Source organism: Ambystoma mexicanum, chromosome 9 (assembly GCF_040938575.1).
Source record: "Ambystoma mexicanum isolate Mex_15411 chromosome 9, UKY_AmexF1_1, whole genome shotgun sequence".
Taxonomy (NCBI): Eukaryota; Metazoa; Chordata; class Amphibia; order Caudata; family Ambystomatidae; genus Ambystoma; species Ambystoma mexicanum.
In genome coordinates, this window is record NC_090931.1 from 843,803,987 (window position 1) to 843,823,970 (window position 19,984).

The window sequence follows — 19,984 nt, forward strand, 5'->3', positions numbered from 1 at the left end:
CTTAGAGGAAATTCCCTTGAGCAGAATCTCTCGTACTTCCAGTTGACACTGGTGGTGAACAGATCCACTTGCGGGGTTACCCAAAGGGCAAAGATGTTCTGAATGACTTCCTGAGCCAAATCCCACTCGTGGGAGTGCATTTTAGTCTCCGGCCAGATGAACTGCAGAGATCAAAATTCCCTGCTGGATGGCCCAGAACCAGAGCTGCACTGCCTCTCTGCACAACGGGAGTGACCCTAACCCGACCCCCCTCTTTCTTGTTGAGGTAATGTATGGCCACCGTGTTGGCCGTCATGATCAGGACACTCTTCCCCCGTACAGACAGCAGAAAAGCCTTCAGGGATAGCCTGATGGCCCTCAGCTCTAACAGATTGATGTGGAGTTTGGACTCCGACGGAGACCAACGACCGCTGGCTATCAAATCGTTGGCATGAGCGCCCCATCCTGTGAGGGAAGCATCCGTCACTACAGTCACCTCCGGCCACGGTTGCTAAAACGATTCCCCCCTTCATCAGGTTCCCTTCGTTGGCCCACCACAGAAGATCCTGGGAGAACGAGAGTGGAATCTGAACGGGATCCAACATCTTGCCTGAGAACTGTGACCACTGCGTCTTGCAGGGATCTCATCCGCAGCCTGGCCTATTGCACCAGAAAAATGCAGGATGCTATGAGGCCGAGCAAACTTAAGAATTCGAAAGCCGAGAGACTGTGGGCATGTTGAAACTTGTCCACCATTTACACAATGTGATGAGCCCTCACCTTGGGAGGCAAGCACTTCCCCAAGGACGTGTCTAACACAGGCCCGATGTACTGGAGGTGTTGGGAAGGTGTCAGATAAGACTTCTTGAAATTCAGGGAAAAGCCCAGCCCGTGGAGGGTGCGGCAGGTGAGACCGAGGTGATCCAACCCTTGCTCGGTAGAGTGCGCCCGGATCAGCCAGTCGTCCAGGTAGGGGTAGACGTGAATCCACCCGCCGCCACGCCCGAGGTACGCTGCCACCACCACCATTAGCTTGGTGAAGACCCTTGGGCGGAGGTCAATCCGAATGGCAGGACCCGAAACTTAAAGTGCGAGTCGCCAGCCGCAAACCTCAGGTACTTTATGCTTGGGATGAATCGGAACATGAAAGTAAGCATTCTGTAGCTCCAGAGACACCAACCAATCCTGAAGTTGACAGGCCTGGAGAACTTGAGAAAGAGTAACCATCTTGAACTTGTCCTTACCGAGATGGGTCTCAATCCCCAGTCTTTCTTCGGGATCAAAAAATAAGGGGAATGCCATCCCTTGTTCCTCTCTGCTACAGGCACCAGTTCTATAGCGCCTTTCTCCAGCAGGGTTAGGATTACCTGTGCAAGGAGCGGATCCGGAAGCTTCAAAGAGAGTTTTCCCGGTGGATTGTCGTGAGGTCGCTGAAGGAAGGGAAGGTAGCCGTGGGCTATGGTATCCAGTACCCACACATCTGAAGTAATGGCTCGCCACTCTTCGAGATGCTGAGACATTCTGCCCCCAACCGACGAACCATGGCACATGGCCTCATGACTGTTTGGAAGCGGCTCCGGCAGTGCCTGAAGGCAGAGAGGCAGCTGCCTGAGCGGCTTTGGCACCACGATTTCCCCGACCACCACAGGTACTTTTCCGCTGGCCCCTTTGACTGGCAGCCCCTTTTGTTCTACCAAAGGAGGAGTAGTAACGAAAAGAAACTCCCCGCCATTGCTGTCATCCAGGACGAAAAGGCGCCGGTTGACGCACAGCTGCGCTTAAAGATTTAGCTGCAGCTTTCGAGGTCTGCAACCTCTCAACGCTCTTGTTAGCCTTGCTGCCAAACAAATGTGCGCCATCAAAGAGCATGTTCAGAACACGGGCCTGCACATCCGGAGCAAAACCCGACTTCCGCAACCACGCAAATCTGCGTTTAATGGTGCTAATACTGTCAGCCGTATCCAAACCCGACTGAAGGGATTCGCACATGGCATCCTTGCCATCTTGCACGAGAGCAAGGAACCCATCCCTTTCTTCCCCCTCGGGAATATGCTTAGCCGTGAAAGAAACAGTTTCACAGAGCGTGTGAGAACCTTGCCAAGGCACAAGTGGAGTTGGCCGATTTCAAGGTCATGTTCCCAGCAGAAAATACCTTCTGAGCCCAACCATCGAAGCGCTTGTCGTCTCTATCAGGAGGGATGGTAGGGTACGCCGCCTGCCTCGAGGTGGCTGTGGCCATAGCTGCCTGAACCACCATCTCTCAGGAGTGGGGTGAGTAGATAAATAGCTAGGGTCACTAATGGAAGGGCAGTACTTCTTTGTCAAAGATTTATTAACAGCGGGAAGAGATTCCGGGAACTGCCAAGCAGCTGCCACCCTTTTCTGTAAGGTGAGATGAAACGGCAACACCGGGTCAGAAGAAGGACCTTGATCTAAGATGTCTGTTAGATCATCCTGTACAAAGTCTTCAGGAGGACTGGACCAGCCCAGGTACTCCGAGACCCTAGCCATGAGGAGCCCCAGGCTCAGGCCTACCAAATTCCACTTTCGGAGAAGTGTCCAACCCACCGGCGTCATGAAGGGTTTGCCTCAACTCCTCCAATTGACTGTCTCCAGAAAAAACTGGAGCCAGATCAGGTCCACCAGGGTCCTCAAAATCAGACCTTTCTTCCTCTACATAAATGTCATCCAGAGGGAGGTGAAACCCAGGCCTGGGGACAGAAGAGGGCCTGGAGTCCAAGACTGGCCTCGCAGACTTCCCAGTAGCCTTCTTAGGAGGATCCATGAGATCTGGGTCCTCCACAGGCAAATTGCGTGCAAAAATATCCAAAAGGCATCGAGGGCGCTGAAGGCTTCGACGTCGAGAGCGTCGACGTCGTGATCGGCAAAGGCTTTGGCGTTGAGGTCGACACAGGTGCCGACGGCGCCGTGGGCTGATACGACGGTAAAGGGTTCACATCCGAGTCGGACGGACCTAGTCGACGCCGGCTTCGAGCCCTTATCAGGTTACAGCAGTCTTGCTGGAGAGGAGGACCGAGACCTGGAGGCACATCTCTGGCGACTTTCCTGAGCCTTGTTCGAACGGGACCTGGAAGGTTCCCGGTGCGAGTTGCGTTGCGGACCCAAGCCCGAAGGCTTGCGAGCCGCGGGATGAGACAGTTCCTTGCCAGCTTCGTTAGACGGCGCGACCGGAACCGTGCCCTGCGATTGGAAGATCGCTAACATCTGCTCCTCCGGAGTCGAGGACTTCATCGGGCATGCCACTTTCCTCGAGGCACCCTCCTCCGAGGACGACGGGGAAGGTGACCAGTGATGGCGCTTCCTACAGTGCCGGGACGAGGAAGAAGAATGGCGGGAACCACTCCGGGACCGAGATCCCAGGGCCACCTCACGACACGGAGAGTCGCCCCTCGAGTCGTCGGTGGAAACCCCCTTGGACGATTTAGATTTTCGGGACTTACTAGGCTTAGAGCCCATACCTACCTGGAGCTTCCACTTACGCTCCTGCAAGGCCTTGGCAGTCACCGACTGGCATTTAGAACATTTGTCGGTGTCGTGCGACTTGCCTAAGCACCACAAACCAATGTGATGCGGGTCGGTGATCGACATTTTCGACTTGCAGTCCTGGCAAGTCTTGAAGCCAGACCGCGGAGTTGGAGGGGTGGAAGAAAAAGACATCTCAACGATGAACACACGAGGCGCGCTGAGTTTCACAAAGCAACACTTTGCGGAAACAGAACTGAGGCTGCGGGCGCCGTGCATCCTATTTATAACATCCCTTGACGTCCCCCTCGACGGAGGCCTTCGAGGGACATCAACCCAACGTCATCAACCCAGGACGCCCTCTGCTGAAAAGTTTCCGAAGTGCACAGCTGTGGACATTACATGTCAAAGATGTGTAATACATTGGAGGACACAATCCATTCGAACATACAATTCTACCAGATAAGGAACCAGTCTGACAAAGCAAGCATGTATTATCCATTATCTGCCCTAACATGCAACCACTAGTCCAGCACAATCACATTTCTACAACATGCCAGGAGATGCCCAGGCAACAATCCCTCTTCCTACCACCCCTGCCAATTATCTAATCTATCTACTCCCTGCTGAGGTATGAGATTCAGTGACAACTCACCGGCGTATGCATTCCTCTGCCTCCTTCTCCTGTTGCAGCTCATAATACACAGCAGCTCCTACCGCCAACGGTCCTGCATCCCCGCACAGGAAGGTGACCCCCTGCTTACTCATGCATTTCAAGCTCTTGCTGATATACTCCTGAGCCTTGTGCAGATGAGATGTGTCTCTGAATAGCTTGAACAAGTGCAGGTACAGCAGGGCAATGCCTAGGAGATAGAAGGAAAGGTTTGAACACCACAGGACCAAACGCTAAACTAGTGCACGTTTGAACAAGAACTCTATTGGCACCAGTGTATACAAAACCATTCCTCAAGGGCAAAAATGAAAAAGCGTGATTCAAAGGATTTAGTAGTGCTTAAGAAGCAAGCCAATTAAGTTAATTAATGCAAACTTGTTATCAACTAGTAGTAGTGTTGCACATGATTCACTGTTTAATTGCATCAAGATCAAGGCAGGTAGAGTGATACAATATCAATGTATCTACTAAATCTTTACAAATTCAAATTATAAAAGGAAGAGAGGGAGAACTACATAACAATATTTTCTACAGTATTTTGACAGCCGATGAGGGATTCCCTCTAGGGATTGAGATCGTCAGAGTCTCCAACTGAGGAGCAGGGGAGTGGTACTGGCATAAGGCTACAACACACTGAGCCAAAGAAACTTAGTTTTGTTGCCTGCATACACAAGGTGGGCACTGTTTCATAGTTTTCAGAGAAGTTCCCAGAGGCGCACATTCTCCATTACTACATATTCAATAACTGCAAAATATAAGTAAAGTTTTGCAAACCTGTATACTTCCCACCCATTTCTAATCGGGTTTGGGTTCATAGAATCACAGAGGCTCTTGAAGAGCCTGTGACCAAGTCACTGGGGTGCACTAAAGCAGGTTATGTCAAAACATTCAAAGGAAGTTGGATGGGAAGACTCTGTGAGGAACACAAGCCTACCACCCTGTTTCTGCCCCAAGAATATGTTCGTTTCAGGGCAGAGCAATGCACAGGAAGGTGATCTAACATTATTAATGCTTGATTTGAAGAGGAACTTTAAGGTAAACTGGATCTTTCATTTTCAACAAACAAGCAGCAAAGTCATGTCTTAAAGTTAAAGTCTGACCCCCAGAATGTAAGCAGCATCGACTTGTGCAGAAACAAAAAGGAACTATTCCATTGCTGATTTTTCTCTTGTGCCATCTGATTGAAAACAAGCTCTTACGCATTAAGCTCATGGATTTGAATGTGTAGTGCTTTCAAAACACTGGCACTGTAAGCATCAGATATCAGAAATGGACATTGGAGTGTGCCTTAGGCATATTACAAAAAGAATGGCATATAGGTACAGTTCTAACTTCGTGCATTTTCCAGTACCATTTCTGAAATTTTGCAGTACATATGTAAATACATCTAGATGCTTTTTTATTGCGAGGGAAAAACTGCTGTCAATTATATTTTTGCTTGACTAAAAAATACCACCAGTGGAAACGTGAAATACTTAACTCCCTAAACATAAATTTTACACCCAACTTCAAAAGCTTATCGAAGCATCTGGGGACTATAGGTATGACTAGCCACCACCAATATTATACCATGAATAAGTCTTCTGTACCAATAAGTACTTCTGACAAAGACTGTGTGCTGGCTTTGTCAAGCGTGGGTCTTAGAACCCCTCTCTACAGGGGTAGGAGGAGGGAAGGTGGGCTGGGGGGCTCAGAGCCAGTCTTCACATTGAATTGGAAGCAAGCAGCAACAAGGCACCCAATTCCTGGCCCCTATTGTGCTGAAATGCTTCTGTGCAAATCACGTACTACTTAGAGAGAGCAGGAGACCACTCCCACGTACAGCGGCACCATTGCAGGTGGCGCGGTGCTCACAGTACGACTTTCTTTAATCGTCAGGTAATTCAAAACCTGCAGTTTAAACGTGTTCGCCAGTTCATCGAATTTTGGGGGTTGGGGGTGGGAAAGGGCAGATAAGTGGTTGAGGGGTTGGGTATAGGTAAAAATAGGTGCAGGAGGGGGCACTGGGGGGAACCCCCCCCAAAAAAAGATATTCGATGAACTGTCAAAACACGTTTAAATTGCAGACTTTGAAATGCCCGACGATGAAATGACATAGAACCATGCTCACTATCCACCAGAGTGAGCTTCCACTACACCTGGTCTGCTCAGGAATAGGAACAAGAGATAGACCCACCCTTATTCCTGACACTTACGGGGTAACCACAGGAACGGGGGCTGGAATGGCAAACAGGAACACTGGCCTTCACAGGCCACCAGACTCAGTACACCACAAGCCTTTGAGGTGGGTGGAGTGGGGGTGTGGGCTTAGCCCCCTTCTTTCTAACTTTGGGCTGAGCATACACACCTTGGGTGGGTAAAACAGGGCCAGATTGGCCGGGGAAGGGAAACTAATAGTAGTAGCTGGTATTACCCACCATCCCTGACTCTTTCTCCTAAAACTAACATTCCATCAGACTGGATACATGCTTGCAATCAAGCTCACTGGTGTGATCTGTCCAAAGAGGATATGACCAGATTTGCAATTCATAATTTATTTCTACAAAAGCCTGTTTTGGAAGGCATAGTTTTCTTGCAGACATCCTTTAAAGCGTTGAATGCTTTAAACATTTATTATAAGTAGTATTTAAACAACACACGCAGCAATGTGCTGTGGTCCAGCAACATGGATCAAAGCGAAAGGGACATGATAGCAACAGAATATATGCAGATGAACTGCCCCCCTCGTGGCTTTGGAGGTACATGGTGGACACAGCAAGCCCAGTTACAGGCCCTACAGATGCAATGTTAATTCAGGTTATATGGGGTTTCTTACAAATGGGGCCCTGCAGGCAGCACTCTCACATGAGCTAAGCAGGTCCAATATAAACCAGGTTACTCACCGTAGTGACCACCTTACTCATAGTCCATAGTCCCCTTTCCTCCATACTTATGGGACATTCCTCCGTCCTGTGGGACGGGACCGGAGCGCTCTGTAAAAGCATCCCAAAAATGTTCAATTATTTTAAGTACTTCCTCTCTTTCTACGCGGGGCCCGGCCCGTGGCCGTAACCCCGCCCATCTCGGCTCCGACCTGCGTATCGCCCATCAGTCCTTTCCTATCGCCAGGTCAGAGACCTTTTAGCAATAACAGAGGAACCTTATTAGAGGGGACTGCGGGCAGGCATAAGGAGGAAAGGGGACTAGGATTAAGGTGGTCACTATGGTGAGTAACATGGTTATACTGCTACGTCCGGTCCCCTTTCCTCCATACTTATGGGAGATTCCTAAGCACTCCTTACAGGAACTATGGGTGTATGGAAAAAAAACCCTTACTGAAAGAGGTTCTTCAGCATAGCCTGACCAAACTGAGCATCAGATCTTGAGCTCAGGTGTAGACAATAATGCTTACAAAAAGCCAATGGGGAGGCCCAAGTAGCCACCTTTGCGATGGTCTCCCAGGGGACATTTCTGAAAGGCAACTGCGGCTGCCTTGCCCCGCACCAGGTGTGCATGAATACCTTTAAGAGGCTTCACCCCTTGGACGCTGTAAGACTCCGTAATGTAGGCAGTGATCCATCTGGAGATAGTCGCCTTAGAGGCCTGCTTGCCTTGTGGATTACCAAAGTTCACGAACAGTTGAGAAGGGCTCCTAAATTTGGATGTTCTGTCCAGATATAACTTAAGAGCCCTTCTAACATCCAGACAGTGCAGAACCCTTTCCGCCTCTGAAGCGGGGTTCGGAAAAAAGACCGGCAGTGAGATCGACTGGTTTAGATGGAAATCAGAAACCACCTTCGGCAAGAAAGCAGGATTTGTCCATAGGACCACCTTATCCTTGTGAAAAGCCAAGGAGGGATGCTCCAACGACAAAGCCTGGAGCTCACTCACGTGCCTTGCTGAAGTGACAGCTACCAAAAAGGACACCTTCCATGACAGGTGCTTGAGGTCCACCGTGGCCATTGGTTCGAAAGGTTTATGGCACAACGCTGTCAGGACCACATTTAGATCCCACGCCTGGTGCAGACTACGAATCGGAGGATAAAGGCGCGTCAAGCCTGCAAAATGTCTCTTAACCACTGGATTAGACAGAGTAAGAGCATTGGTCCGTAGATAGGTAGGCGGAAACCGCCGAAAGATAGGTTCTACATGACAGAACGTGAACACCCGACTCTAAGTGGGATACAAAGGACAGTACAGTGTCAATTGTAGCCCCCTTGGTTCCAGCTGCTTGTTTAAACACCAATGACAGAACCTGAGCCATTTGCTTCTGTACTGGGACCTAGTTAAGGGTTTTCTGGCTGCCTGGATAATGCGCATGTTATCCGCAGACAGGCTAAGTCGTTCTAAAGACCTGAACTCAGGCACCATAACGCCAAGCTAAGTGATTGTGGGGAGGGGTGCCACAGGTGTTGTTCCCCCTGGTGAAGAAGATCGGGGGTCACCGGTAACCTGATCGGCAGATACCTGGCCGGCCACCACAGGGCTATGGGTAGAAGAGAACAGTTCACCAAGTTCTTCAATTTGCAAATCGTCCGGTGAACTAGAGGCAGAGGCGGGAAGGCATAAGCCCTCGTGTTGTGCCATGGAATCCCGAGAGCATCCCTCAGAGAGGAGGCTCCCAGTCCGTTTCTGGAGGCATACAGAGGAAGCTTCTTGTTTGCCGCCCTAGCAAAGAGGTCCACTTCCGGAGTGCCCCAGCGCAGGAAAATCCATGCGAGGACCTCCGCCTTCAGCTTCCACTCGTAGCCGACCATTGTCTGCCGACTGAGGGCATCTGCCGTGACATTCAGCTGTCCCGGAATGTGTACTGCAAGTAGCCAGACACGATGATGAACCGCCCATTCCTAAATCTGGATGGACAGGTCCATGAGAGGGGGAGACTTGGTGTCCCCTTGCTTGTTGATGTAATACATCGACACCACATTGTCCGTGTGAATACGTACCACCTTGTTGGCTATGATATGTCTGAACGCCTTAAGCGCTAGAAAGATCGCCAGAAGCTCCCGATGAATTATGTGGAGGAGCTTGGCCTGAGGCGACCAAAGATCCAAGACCTGAAGAAGATCCAATGTCGCACCCCACCCCAGAAGGGAGGAGTCCGTTGTGACCGTTACAGTCGGGACTGGATCCTGAAAACCCGCCCCCACCGACAGGTTGCTGAGAGACAACCACCAGTCCAGGTCTGTTCTCACGGAAGCCGGAATCGTTATCAACTTGGAGTCCGGATCCACAGCCTGAAGCCAAGAACTCTGAAGAGCCATCTGTGTCCGCCTCATCTTGAGAAGATGAAGAGCTAAAACGCACAAGTCCATGAGGCCCTGCAGCCTCTGGAACCACCAGGCCGACATGCTCTCCGACTGCGCAAACATCCGACACGTGGCCAACAGATCCCCCATTCTGTCCCCGGTCAGGTACACTCTGCAGTCGATCGCGTTCCAGCAAAAACCCAGGAAAATCAAGTCCTGAGAGACTGTCATTGAAGATTTCCGCCAGTTCACCGACAGCCCGAGGTGGAACAGGAGCTGGAGGGGAGACTGAAGATTGCAGGCGGCTTTCAACGGGCAAGGGCTGCGTAAGAGCCAGTCGTCCAAATACGGATACACATGAATAACCTGCAGGCGAAGATAGGCCGCGATCACCGACATCATCTTCGTAAAGACATGCGGTGCCGAGGGGAGGCCAAAAGGAAGCACTCGAAACTGAAAGGGCTCCTTTCCCAGAGAGAAGCAGAGAAAACTCCTGTGTGGACTCCATATCAGAATATGCATGTACACATCCTGAAGGTCCACCACGCTGAGCCAATCGCCCATCTGCAGGACCGTATCTGGCCGGGCGTGATCATCTTGAATTTCTCTTGGGGTAGGAAAAGATTGAACTGGGAAAGGTCTAGGATGGTGCGCAGGCCAGCCTGGTTGGGTTTGGGCACCGTAAACAGCCGGGAGTAGAAGCCCTCCCCTCGTTCCCCAAGGGGAACGGGTTCCACAGCTCTGAGGTCTAGCAGTTTCTACACCTCGGCTTTTATGGAGGGCGATCCAGACTGCTGGAAAGGTAGGTTGAAGGGTGGGGTAGGGGCTAGGGGTAAGCGGAAGCCCGCCCGAGCGACTGACAAGACCAACCTATCCTCTGTGATGGTCTGCCACACCTCACAATGAGACGCAATGCGTTCTCCCACAGGGGTCTCGTGCGAGCGAGGAGAACCCTCATTTGGCAGGCTTTTCAATGGTGTTACCACCTGAACCTGAGGAGGAGGCTGAGGAGCGGGAGAAAAACCGAGTCCGTTGCTGCCTCCGGTGGTTATTACCCGAAGGAGTAGACACTCTGCGGGATTTCTGGTCTAGAAAGCCCCTGAAACCAGAGGAGGGCCGGCTTTGTGACAACGGTTTCTGGGACCTAAGAGGGGTTTTAACCAGGACGGACAAGGACTGGTCTGTCTGGGTGCTGTCCTTCGTTTTGGTGAGCTCTACATCCGTTGTGGAATGGAAAAGCTCCTTATCGTCAAACGGCAGGTCCAACACCTTGTCCTGCACCTCCTTCGAGAACTTGATGGCATGCAACCACACCTGTCAAGAGCTATCAACACCCAGCATTAGGCCCCGAGCCAACGTGTCGACGTGATGAGCCGTGGCCTCAAGCAGACCCTGGGCCAAGACTCTGGCATCGGATAAACCCACCTTAAAGTCTTCCAGCTTCTCGACCGGAATTAACTCCTCGAACTACCGACAGACCTTTCCACATCTTCATATTCACCCCCGCTAACACCAGTCCTGCATTAGCCTGCCGGTGCTGCAAGGCCGAGTTAGCGAAAATCTTCCTCCCAAGGAAGTCGAGGAGCTTGTCTTCTTTCCCCAAAACCTGAGTAGCCGTCGCAGAAGAGGACGCTGCAGGCCTGGACTGTAAAGTGGCCGCAGCCACCACTGTGGAGGAGGGGGGAGGACAGGATGACAGGGCCACCTCTTCCGAAGAATGCAGCCTGTATCGCGTGTCAATTTTCTTATTGACAAAAAGTCCAGAGTGTGGCTTTTCCCAGACCCTACGGATCTCGGCCAAAACGTCCTTCTGCAAGAACAGGCCAGTACGCTCCGAAGGAGACAGGGTGAACGCCCCCGAAAGCACACCCTCCTGTGGGGCGGGTGCCTCGGGCACTGGAACATCCAATAGGCACCATCATGTCCAGTACCCGGTCATGAAAAGCTCTAATAGAGCGGGGCTGGTCTTCGCTGTCCTGCTCGCTCTGCGTGTCATCCGACAGGTCCGGATCCTGCTGAACCGTGTCAGGCACTGCCTTGTCCACAGGGGACAATGGAGGCAAGGGCGGAAGTGTCGGGGGGAGGCACTGCAGGCAAGGGCAGCGCCAGCGCCAGCGAAGCCTCCAGAGAAGCGGGGGGAGCCAGAGGCGCAGGCGGGCTTATATCCCTAAAGAGAACCTTGAAATACTCGCTCATGGGGTCGGTACGCATGAGCGTCTGAAATTTGCTGAAAAAGGTGTCCTCCGGAGACGGTTCTGGAGCTACCGGAGGAGGCCTCTCATGAGGAGGATAATTCCAGGGACGCAGAGGAGAGGGTTGCCAAACAGGTCCATCTACCGATGTATCCACATAAATCAAGGGTGCAGAACCCACAGCAGCGAGATGTTGTGCGGAAGGGGCATCCGAGCGTTCCAGTCGTAAACCGGGCGAAATAGATGCGCACAAGGAATTTTATGTTTACTCACAGAACCAACTCCTACACCTGAGGCCAATGGCGTAGTTGTAGGGGTAGCACCCAAAATGGCCGCCATGGTCATGGCAGGAACGGCCGCCATTTTGCCATCACCTGAGGGGAACTGCGGCACGTGAGGAAGTGAGGCAGGGGTCCCCCCCTAGATGGATCAGGGGTCTTAATTTTAGCCTTAACATAAGGAACCTTGGCTGGGCCCAGTACTATGAGGCCTGGAATGTTTTTGTAACATACCAATAGCCAAACCAGCCTTCACAGGAAGGACCTCGGCACTGCTGGTAAAGGAAGAACTTTCACTCCTTGCCCCCTCAACAGTTCTGGCGTCGGCACAAGAGCGGGAACGGTGAGAAACAACTTTCACCATTTAAGGCCTTGCCAGGCCTCTCAGAAGTGTTGGTTACTTTAGCCTTTGTACGATGGACCTCAGACCCAGGTCCGGTAACAGCCTTACTAGCGCAGGCCTCGAACATCCGTTCGGTGACACCAAGCCCAGCCAAGGCCTCGGGGTGCACCCCGGTAATTTTGAGGGAAGCCGATAATGAGGCCTCAGATCGAGCTCCGGTACCCCACGACTCAGAACTGGGTCTACAAGCAGCCCCCACATGAGGGGCCTCGGAGTGTGCTCCGGTATCCACAGGCCCCTTAAGGAGACCCTCGGAGAAAACTCTGGTACAATTATTAGGCCCAGAAGCCACCTCGGGGCAATCCCCGGTGACAGAGCGGTCAACGCTCCTCCCGCCTCGGGAAGAGCGCGGAAAGGTATCTCCCGGCTGGGGTGCTCTGAAAAGTAAAGAACTTACCGGGCGTTTCTTCTTTGCGTCGATAAACGCTTGAAAATGAGAAGGAGGAGTACGTCGAAACACCTCCTCCCACCGCTCCAACCGAGGTTGAAGTGCCCGGACCGAAAGGGAATCGCAATAAAAACAGGAGTCCTAACGATGATCCGGACCCAAACACTCTAGACAAAGAAGGTGGGGATCTGTCCTCGTCTAGTTTGAACGACATAGGCAGACTAGTACACGATCGCTAGCGAGAGCCAGAGAAGAGGAAAAAAAGGGAAGATCTACCGCGGATGCAAACGCGTCCAGTCCCGAACGAGCGGAGAAAAGGACTGATGGGCAATGCGCGGGGCGGAGCTGAGATGGGCAGGGTTTCGCGCCGGGCCCCGCGTAGAAAGAGAGGAAGGACTAAAAAAATGTTTAACATTTTTTGGATGTTTTTACAAAGCGCTCCGGTCCCGTCCCACAGGACGGAGGAATGGGGACAGGACGTAGGAGTAATACTTATACTGTAATGTGACAATACCTATCCTTTCAGCGTCAAGTCACAATAAGGAGCAGAGGGTTTGGCAAAAATAAAGAACGTAAGGGGGCAGATAGCAAGTAGGTAGCACATGCCCTCAACTGAAGTCAAAATGTCTGTACAGAAAAGGGAAAACCCACACTGCAAGTTCAGAGTTCTTACAGCTGATAAACCCCTGTATTTTACAGTTGTGTGCGGGGCAGTGAGAAGCCACTATAAGGTAGGCCCAGAAAACGATAGATAAAACAATCCAAGGAATCAATAAGGAGTGCACGATTTGCAAGAAAAGAGCAAGTTACTTACCCCTGGTAACGTTCTTTCGATTGGATGTTCCTCCCACGTATTCCTCATCTTATGATAATATATCTCTCCAGCTTTGCTGCTTCGAGAAAGAAAATTCGACAGAGGGCTCTATGCAGTGTTGTTGCGTCGATGTCCCGAGGGCCTCCGTCGAAATAGCGCATGCAGCGCCCGTTGGCTTCAGTTGCGTTTTTGGTTTTGGCCTCCAAAGAGTAATTACCAGGCGTACCCAAGATCGTAGGCTCAAAGAAAGCGTGAGTGTAATAACACGTAAATTGTATGGCGGGGTAGGCTAGGAGGGGCGATGAGGAATACATGGGAGGAATATCCTATCGAAAGAACGTTATCAGGGGTAAGTAACTTGTTTTTCGAATGGATTGTGTCCTCCCACGTATTCCTCATCTTATGATAGACTCCCAAAGCAGTAACAATTTGGAGGTGGAATTATCAATTCATTTAGATCTAATCATGGACCGAATGGAGGACGGCTTTTGCAAAAAAGTCCTCCCTAACTGGAGGAAGAATACAGACAGTAATGTTTTACAAATGTATACAAAGACAACCAAGTGGCCGCTAACAAATATCCTTTACTGGGACACCCCTTTGAAGAGCTGCAGAGGTTGCGATGCCCCTTGTTGAATGAGCCTTTCGGCCTTCCGACGGGTCTTTACCCGCTAGTCTATAGCATTCGCCAATAGCCAGGATAATACATCTGGATATGGTTTGATTGGTGACCGCAAGGCCCAATTTTGGACCAGTATATCCAAGTTGATCAACCTGGCAAAATTTAGCCATCCTGGATATATAAAAATGTAGAGCCCTTTTTGGGCCCAGTCTATGTCGTCTCTCCTCTTCCTTACCTGGATGAGGAGGTGGATAGAATGTTAGTAAGGTAATTTTTTGTGACAAGTGGAAGTCGGAAACTACATTCGGTAAAAAAGTTTTCTACCTGAGAATGACTGTCTTTATACAGAGGGGTATGAGGAGGTTTGCAAAAAAGAGCCTGGAACTGGCTTACCCTGCGGGCTGCCGTTATTGTGATAAACAAAACAATCTTGAATGTCAAGAGCCTTAAAGGGCATGAATGTAAAGACTCAAATGGAATACAATTCAAAAACGTTGACACACGATTGAGGTCCCAAACAGGTACATTGAATGGAACTGGAGGGTAAACATTAGTAAGGCACTTCAAAAATAGTACAATCAAAAGGGATCTTACAATAGGAATCCTCTTCTGGGGAGCGCTTGAACATGGAAAGCGCTGCTAGATAGCCCTTAATGGCTCCAATCTGGAGCCCCAGACTGGCTAAGTTTAACAGAAAATAAAGCACCATCGGTGTGTCACATTGACATAGACATGGATCCACATTCTTATCATTGCACCAGTTGCTGAACCTATTCCAATGACAACAATACAAAGATTCAGTTGCTGGCCTTCTGGCCGAAAGCAAAATCTCCATTACGTCATCCGGGAGGTTCCAATCCTTGTATCTCAGCCTTTCAGAAACTATGCGTGAAGGCTGAGTGTCTTGACCTCTGGATGGAGAACTCGACCTTTCCCTTGCGAGAGAAGATCCTCTCTTTGTGGAAGACGTATTGGAGGGTAGATGGACATGTCCAGAAGGTCTGGGTACCACGTCCTCCTGGCCCAATCTGGAGCAATTAGCATAATGGATTTCCCAAACTTTCTCAACCTCCTGATCACATGAGGAATGACAGGGACTGGAGGAAACTCATAAAGGAATGGAAAATCCCAGTCCACCACGAACGCGTCTCCTAGATCTCCTCTTGTGGGGGAAATACCCTGGAGCAGTACTCTTCGCACTTGCGGTTGACACCAGTCGCGATCAGATCCACTTGAGGGGTTCCCCAAAGGGTGAAGATCTCTTGAAGGACTTGCTGAGCTAGTTCCCACTTGTGGGAGACTGTGCCCTGTCTGCTCAGAGCGTCTGCCGCTGTGTTCTGCTCTCTGGCTAGGACAACTGCTGAGAGAGATTCCTTCTTGTACTGCCCAGAACCAGAGCTGCATTGACTCTCTGCACAGTGGTAGTGACCCTACACCTCTCTTGTTGAGGTAGTACATGGCCACTGTGTTAGTCATTATCAGGACATTCTTTCCCCGTACAATGGGCAGAAAGGCCTTCAGCGCTAATCTGATTGCCCTCAGCTCCAAAAGGTTGATGTGTAGTTTGGACTCCAATGAAGACCACGACCGCTGATTGTTAACCCATGAGTGAGGTGCCCTTCCATTCGTTCAGATACTGAGAAAGTCTGCCTCCCACCAGGGACTTGTGGGTTAAGGCCTCAGAGAGGCTTAGAGGCAGCAGCTGAAGGTAAGGTTGCCGCTGCTGGGGCTGATTTAGCACCCCTTCCTCGTCCACCACGAGGGAATCTTTTCTGGCCCCTTTGTCCGGCTTGTCCTCTTCCTCTTCCAATTGAGGAGTAGAAACGAAAGGACTTACCCCTCAAGGAAGATGAGCCCGAAAAGGGTTGTTGAGGTTGTCTAATGGCGGCGCTAAGGGATCTAGCTGCTGTCTTTGAGGTCTGCAGCTTCTCCCAACTCATCTGCCTTGCTGCCAAACAACCTTGAGCCGTCAAAGGGCATGTTGAGCAGTCTTGCCTGCACGCCTGGTGCAAACCCCGACTTACTCAACCATGCAAATCTGCGTAATACTGTGCTAGCAGCCATGGATCTGCTGATGCGGTCTGCAGTATCAAAACCCATCTGGAGACATTCACTCATTGCCTCTTTACCATCTTTAATGACCGCCAGGAAGATGTCTCTTTCTTCCCCTTCCGGGATGTGTTCAGCCGCCATAGCAACACAGTCCAACATGGTAAACGTGAATCTAGACCGTGTGCAAGTCACATTAGTGGATTTTAAGGCCATACTACCTGCAGTGAAAACTTTCCATGACCAGGCATCTACCCGCTTGTCATCCCTGTCAGGGGGGATGGAAGGATAAGCCGACTGTCTGGTTGACGTAGCTGCCTGAACTACCAAGCTTTCAGGAGTGGGATGCTTGGTAGGGTATTCCGGGTCACTGCTGGAAGGCCTGTACTTCCTTGCAAAGTTTTTGTTAACTGCAGCTGCAGCTTCCAGGGTCTCCCAATTAGCAGAGACATTTTTCTGCAGGGCCATGTGGAATGGTAAAATCGTGTCTTTCTGACGTGCTCAGAGGGGTCAGGCCGCCAGACTCTAGTTTTGGCAAAGTATCCAAGCCACTAGCTGACAGGAGATTATCATACAAACCTCTCAGCCTTGATTCATCAGAAATAAGTTCTTCGGGCACATTGGGGGTGTCAAACTGCAGATCAAAAAGTGGTGAACCCTCAGAGGGCTGGTCTTCCTCATATATTCCAGACAGACTTAAAATAGTATATTTCTTTTTTTAGGTACAGGTCTATAAACCTTATCTTGTACAATCAATGGGTTCGACAATGTCAAGGTAGTCGTCGAAGATGGCTTCGACAATTGCGCTGGTTTACTCTGCATTCACAGCTCCGACTCCACGGAGTCGGCAAAGTTGTCGAGGCCTTCTACGCTTTGTGTTTTTTTGTTGGAACCATAGTTGGACTCGGTTCTCGACGACTTCTCGTCAGATCGAGAACTTTCTCGATGCAACGCCGGCTTTGAACTCAGCTTCGAAGTTTTAGCCTTCGACTTTCCTTTGTAGTCCTTACTCGGAGCGACCAGGGCATGGCGCTTGCTTTTCTTTCGAGGTGGTCGAGACCGCATTCTCGAAAATGTGCAACATCTCGGAACAAAATGCGCCCCACTTTGCCAGGGTAAATCGGACATCATCGGGCATCTGATTACCTTGGTGGAGGAATCACTCAAGGTTGAAGGAGACCAATGGCGTCTCTTTGCTGCCTTATTGGAGGAAGAAGACAAAGAGTGTCGCAATCAACTCCTTCATCAGGACCTTTTTATACTTTTTGGGCCGGGAAGAGTCTCTCGAATCGCCCGACTTTTTCTACCTCTTTGATGCTAACCTCCCCACCGCCAGTTTACCTCTACGCTCCCTGAGAGCCTTCTTGGTCATGGTCTGACAGCACCCACAGTCGGCAGTATGGTGCCCGGAGCCCAAACGCCACAGGCAGACGCGGTGAGAATCAGTAATCAACATTTTTGACCTGCAGTCCTGCCATTTTATTAAACCCAACTTGGGTGTCGATGTTGTTGAAGAAGACATTTTCTCATGAAATCTGTGACTGAAGTGCACCGTAATTACTCGAAGGGTTAGCTCGGAAAACCATAACTGAAGCCAACGGCCGCTGCATGAGCTATTCATGCTGATGATGACGTTGACGGAGGCCCTCTAGGGACACCGGCGTGCCGACAATGCATATAGCACCCTCTGTCCATTTTTTTTAATATTATCAGATGATGAGGAATACATGGAAGGACACAATACATTAGAAACAGGTTTTATTACATGCAAATACATCCGTCAGCGTCAGTCAGCAATATAGACTTCAGTGACAGAGCCGCGAGACATCTTTCCACACAGTTAACACATTTAGGTGACAGAGAGAAGTGGTTCCAGAGACCCTCAAATGCATGGGCCGCAAGTAGTGTATTTATACAAGCACCAGCATACAGTGAAAAGCATCACCAGCGTTGGCAATAAATGAGCAAATACAGAGAAACCAGTCCATGGAGCAACAAGAAACATCTACGCTTGCACCAGTGCAGCGGTCTGTGAAAAAACCCTTTCTTAACCAGCATCATCAGAGGGGGCAGTTCAGTATTTGCTTTGAAATCACTGACTGGGGCAGTGAAGAAGCCCGCCCATACATAAAAGCAGCAATGCGTTAGAACCAACACTTGCTTTTCAAGCCATCCCTGGTTCTGTGCATACGTCTAATATGCAAAGTGAAGACATTTCTTATACAATATTATGTGTTGATTTAGGGCAGTTTATTTCAACCACCATACTAGTAGAAACCAAATAGTGGGTTCAGTAGAATTAAAGTTATTAAAACAGATGCTTTTCCTTGCCCTCTACTTTTTTTTTTTAAAGCGCTCCAAAGCACCAACCCAATAAGAAATCTGCGACAATTGGCAAAAGTTATCATGCACTTAGTTTGGGGATAAAGAAATTCCAGAGATTGGATAAAAAAAGTCATGCAATTATTATTTACTTAAAGGGGACCTCAATGTCCTGACCTGGTTGCATGCTCTGAAGGTGTAAAAAATAAATCACTGAAGCAATAGAATATGGGCACGACTAAGTGGCACTTTCCACTTTGGCTCCCCAAGAGGGCGCAACCTCGCCCACTGTATGTGAGCGTATAACCAGAACAGTGTAGGAGGTCTGGGATGCACTTGTTATTCCCTCACTACTTCCCCTCACCACCAACACCAATACATGGAAGTTGTGACTTTCCCCTGCCTTTCATCCCTTATCCTTCAATCATAAAGGCTCCACACGGGCTGGTGCATTGCTGATCCATTTTTTTCCAGGGAAAATGTATTCCTTCCATGACTGTAAACGAGACTTTCATTTATTAGAATGAAATGCCTTCAATACTGCCAGTTTAGGCACTGGATTATGCAGAAAAAATGTCTGGTAGGTGGCTAATAAGGCCTCTCAACACACTTTGAAAGAATCCTGGTTCAAACGACTTTGTCCAGAGGTCCGATCTCGAGTATTTAAAGAAGAATCCTCAATTAGTATCCAAAGGTGGAGCGGGCATACATCAGATCATGGCATAGGGATTTGGAGACGGATATACGGATAAAAACAAGAAAGATATTTAGACGCATGCAAAGGGTTCCTCTATGTGTATGAGTTACAAGGATTTTGCTTGTAAATTGCTATGCAAGTGGTGGACAACCCCCTCAAAGATTAGATAAGATGCACGTGGAGATATTAGGTGATTTTTGGGATCTTTTGAGGGACCCCTGTTTTTTTGCTACATTTACAGTGGGACTGTTACAAATTACAACCCTTTTGGCATGAAGTCCAAAATCTCATCTCAAGTGTTTGACGATTCTTTCCCTGGGGTGGTTCTTTCGGGTCTTACCTCCGAATGGGTATACCTACTACAAAAATTATAACCACAATACTATTAGCGTCTAAGTTAGTTATCGAGCAATGTGGAGAAAGCCAGATAGTCAGGTACCCCTCACATCAATTTACGATGGCAGAGGCTATGACATTTCTTGGCAATGGAGAAACGGTCTTTGGATTTCGTGGAAGGGCAAGCAGAGAGTTCACTCAAACAGCAGCCTCCATCTTTTTGTGGCTTCTGATTTTAGAGTAATTATAGGTCTGTGTGCACTCAACCATTTTAGATTGTTCTATATAGCTTTTAGAGATCAATATTGGTAGTTTCATGGTATGAGAGCTATGGAGATCAGCAGTTAAGGAAGTTGATGAGTTGAAATATATATGCACCCAATTGCTCTTTTTATGGAAATTCATTTCATACATGGTCCCTGTACGCAGGTTCACGTATGTACATTGACTGCAATAATATTTTTGCTCCAGCAAAGGATAGGGTGGGATAGTGTTAAAGGGTTGTTGAAATACCTTTCCC

At 49.6% G+C, this 19,984-nt stretch overlaps 1 protein-coding gene across 3 annotated transcripts in view; it reads right to left on the minus strand.

Moving 5' to 3' along the window:
- The window catches only part of LANCL1 (LanC like glutathione S-transferase 1), a 675,259-nt gene that overhangs the window by 549,813 nt on the left and 105,462 nt on the right, over window positions 1-19,984 (minus strand). For all 3 annotated transcript variants that reach the window (XM_069615910.1, XM_069615911.1, XM_069615909.1), the window contains exon 4: window positions 4,118-4,325. In XM_069615910.1, the coding sequence (XP_069472011.1) occupies window positions 4,118-4,325 (208 nt within the window). The remainder of the gene's footprint in view (window positions 1-4,117; window positions 4,326-19,984) is intronic.